The sequence below is a fragment of the Pyrgilauda ruficollis genome, unplaced genomic scaffold (genome assembly GCF_017590135.1).
Source record: "Pyrgilauda ruficollis isolate IOZ18807 unplaced genomic scaffold, ASM1759013v1 scaffold15, whole genome shotgun sequence".
Lineage (NCBI taxonomy): Eukaryota > Metazoa > Chordata > Aves > Passeriformes > Passeridae > Pyrgilauda > Pyrgilauda ruficollis.
The window spans coordinates 16,096,273-16,099,958 of record NW_024513654.1 but is presented as its reverse complement, the minus strand read 5'-3'; the positions used below and the strand labels follow the sequence as shown (position 1 = coordinate 16,099,958).

The window sequence follows — 3,686 nt, the reverse complement described above, 5'->3', positions numbered from 1 at the left end:
AATAGTAATTTAGAGTGGTGATGAAAATGGAGCCTAATTCCTGGGTGAGACAGCTCCCATAGCAGGGCAAACCTTGGAAGAAGGTAAATCTTTATTTTCCATTAATTAACATCTTCTATCACTAATAATGAGACTGTACACATACAAAAAAAAAAAAAAATCTCCTATGCATAATAATTTAATGTGTGGCCTCGACTGCCAGAAGAGTGCCTGCCCATGAGCTGGAAGGGGTGAGAGCAGGGACAGTTCCCCCTCTGAGGGATGAGCCAGCTGAAGCTCATACAACAGAAACAGGAGGGTAGCAGGCAGCTGGGAAGTCACACTTCAGGGTAGTTTTTGTCAGGTTTATCAGTATCTCCCCAGGATGGGTTTTAGTGTGGAGAGCATGGAATGAGATGTCTCTTAGAGCTTGAAGATATAAATTTGGTTGGTTGGTTGGTTGGTGATTTTTTTTTTAAGGAGTTAGACTCTGACATTCTCATGTGTTTCTGGTTTGTGTAAGAAAGAAATATATCAAGGAAAATACAAATTGAATCCTTAACACCTGAATCCATGTACAGTTCATATATGATAATCTAGAAACTAATCAATGGGAATCAAAACAAAAAAATACTTTGTATCTTTTTTAAGGCAACACCAGGTTTATTTCAGTGTTGCTCTCCAGAGGAGACACTAGGCATCCTGAATGATAGTTGTTAAATGCTCAGAAACATGGATAATCACTAAAAGAAAAGGAAGTATACCAATGGCATCTCAAAGTTCTTATCTGTATCTTTTTTGCCTTCCAGAAAACATCTAAGGATAATTGCATGCAAAAAACCCCACAGCCAAACACCTTAAGCTGAATGCTTCCTAAGGAGACACATTGTCATAGTGAAGCAGGACTAGAGATGATCTCAAGAGACCATTACCCTCTGCCTCTGCCCCAAGGCAGGATCAATTTTGTCACTGTCATATCTGACAGAAGCTTACAGTCATTTTACTGAGAGAGATGTCATAATTTACCTAGGCAATCTACTCCAGTGCTTAATTATCTTTATTCTTATCTTTTTACAGATTCTTGCCTTGGTCTTCCTTACAGCCCATTACCTCTTGTCCTGCCGCTGTAGCCCATGAAGAACACATTGCAGTCACCCCCAAGTATTCCCCAAGGACATACTCCAGAAAAGAGCAGGGTAGCACGAGCATATTTTCCCAAAAGAACTAATGATGGAGAAAATGCATATAGGGATTTAAGAACTACACATGGTTTAAAATCACAGGGAGCAGGATCACTGGGAGGAGAGTCTCTTTTCTGCTGCTGTCCTTTCAGCACAGATCACTGTTCTGAAAAGTTTGAGACATATGCCATCTATGAGACAATGCTCAAGAAAGCTCTTGCAGTGTAAGCATTCTTTATGTCTCTGGACAGTTGCATTTTCATCATCTTCCTGAAAATCAAAGGCAATACATAGGTGGGGGACAGAAAAAATGGGGCAAGGATGGTGGTTAGTGGACTATAGTTTTAAATGATCAGCAGCAGAACCTTTAAGTAGTGGACAGAGAAACAGAGGGCAATGAGATGCCACTGTATTGCCTTAATGTCTGCTGAACCCTTCTACACAGATTGAAACAATCATAGTTTTCCCAGTATTCTCTCTCCTGCAAGCCATCCAACATCTATTTGCTCTGCCTTTTATCTTCATATTTGCAAGGAGTGAAATGGGTTGACAGAGATGATGTAGTCAATCTTTATTTTGTGGATCATATTATATTTCTACTTTCTGAAGGGATTGGCTGCCTGAACTATGAGGGTTTTTTACTTTGATCTAATTATCTCACTATTCTTAATATATACCTCAAATTTGACTGTAGAATGGGGGTGATTAAATGCATGAGAGATGTCTAATGACTGTGAGTAAGGGGTGAAGGTGGCCATGGGAAGAGGTAAATGTGTGGCTGCTGTGTGCCTTAGGAATGGACTCCATATGCCTATCATCCCTGTGTGGTAAAAGCAGCGTTTTCCATCCCTCTGGCATGGGGAGCTTACATGGAGAGAGAAAGAACTCTCCCTGTGTGGTGGCTGTGTGCACGAGAAGTGGTTAATCACTCATCCCTCTGACACAAGGCAATGGGGTTCCTCACACTGACCAAGTCCTGCATGGGGGCAGCAGTTTACAGGGATGGCTTTGCCTTGCAATCCAATTGCAAAATAGCCGGCACTTGGTAACTGCTGGGGCTGCTGCTGTGGGCAGTCTGTGTCTGAGAAGTCACAATCCTCTTCTCCATAGACATCTCCTCACTGCTGTGCTCTCCCTGGAGGTTTATGGCATGGGGCACGGGCTGCACCCAGGCAGTGGTGGCAGCAGGAGGCACCGACGATGGGACAGCTCCTTCCTTCTGGCAGGTGGTGTCATGGTGATAGGAAACCAGCTCATTGCTGAAGTTGACCCTCTCCACAGGGGATTCGGGTGTGCCACAGCAGCAGCACTGGCAGCCCAAGAGATTGCTGAAAGCCCTCCTGAAGTCTGCATTGAAAGCATAGATGACTGGGTTCACCGAAGAGTTGGCCCAGCCAAACCACACAAAGACATTGAAGGTGGTTTGGCCGACACAGAGTGACTGCCCTTCAGGGTCCTCCTCCAGGCTGGGCTGGCAGAAAGGCAGCAGGCAGTTCAGCAGGAAGAAGGGCAGCCAGCAGCAAACAAAGACTCCCATTATGATAGAAAGGGTCTGCAGCACCCTGGTCTCCTTGTGCAAGGAACTCCGCAAAGAGGAGGTGGGCTCCTTGCCAGGAGCTGGCCACTGCCCCCCTGCTCTCTCAAGGGTGGAGATGCGGCGGATCTGGGCCTGGGCAATCCTGTAGATCCTGGTATAGGTGATGATCATTATGGCCACAGGGATGTAGAAGCTGATAAGGGAGGAGGTGATGGCATAAGTGCGGTTCAACCTGACATCACAGCGGGGTGTCCCAGGTAGCCAGGAGCCTGAATCTCTACTGTCCTTGGCTTTATGCCAGTGTAGCTGCACAGGGATGAAGGAGATGAGGATGGAGAGAGCCCAGGCCACGGCTATCATGGCACAAGCAAGGCGCTGCGTCATCCTGCGCTCATAGCGAAAGGGGCTGGCGATGGCCCAGTACCGGTCCAGGCTGATGATGCAGAGGTGGAGGATGGAGGCGGTGGAGCACATGATGTCGAAAGCCACCCAGGTGTCACAAAAGTGGCTGCCAAAGAGCCAGGAGCCTCCAGCCACCTCAGTGACCGCCTTCCAGGGCATCACCAAAAGAGCCACGCAGAGGTCCGAGATGGCCAGTGACAGCACGAACCAGTTGGTGACCTTGTTGCGGAGGTGGCGAAAGCGCAGGATGGCGAGGCACACAAGCGCATTGCCCAGCAGCGTGCTCAGCACCAGGGCGCCCAGCAGGCACCCGGTGAGTGCCCGCAGCACCCACGGGCCGCCCCCCAGCGCCGCGCTCCCCATCGGGAGGCGGCGGGACGCCCCCGGCCAGCGCCGCCCGCGGCTGTGGGAGCGGCCGCCCGCGGGGGCATCTCTGCCCGCCGCCCTCGGTGTGCCCCCGGCGGCTCCGGCCGTCCCGGGCTACTCACCCGCCGGCTGCCGGGGCCTCGCCTCTCGCCTCCCGGCTCGCCGCCGCCGCTCCCGGGGCCCGGAGGGAGGGGCCGTCCCGCCGCGGCGCGGGGGCTCCG

The 3,686-nt window shown here is 50.2% G+C and overlaps 1 protein-coding gene across 1 annotated transcript; it reads right to left on the bottom strand.

Moving 5' to 3' along the window:
• Positions 1–2,154: 2,154 nt before the first annotated feature.
• On the bottom strand, positions 2,155–3,462 carry LOC121350253 (D(1)-like dopamine receptor). The gene has a single exon (XM_041461432.1). The coding sequence runs from the start codon at positions 3,460–3,462 to the stop codon at positions 2,155–2,157; it is 1,308 nt and encodes a 435-aa protein (XP_041317366.1).
• Between the last annotated feature and the right edge of the window lie 224 nt (positions 3,463–3,686).

Coding starts and splice junctions, on each gene's coding strand:
- LOC121350253 (XM_041461432.1), bottom strand. CDS start 3,462: ATGGGGAGCGCGGCGCTGGGGGGCGGCCCGTGGGTGCTGCGGGCACTC.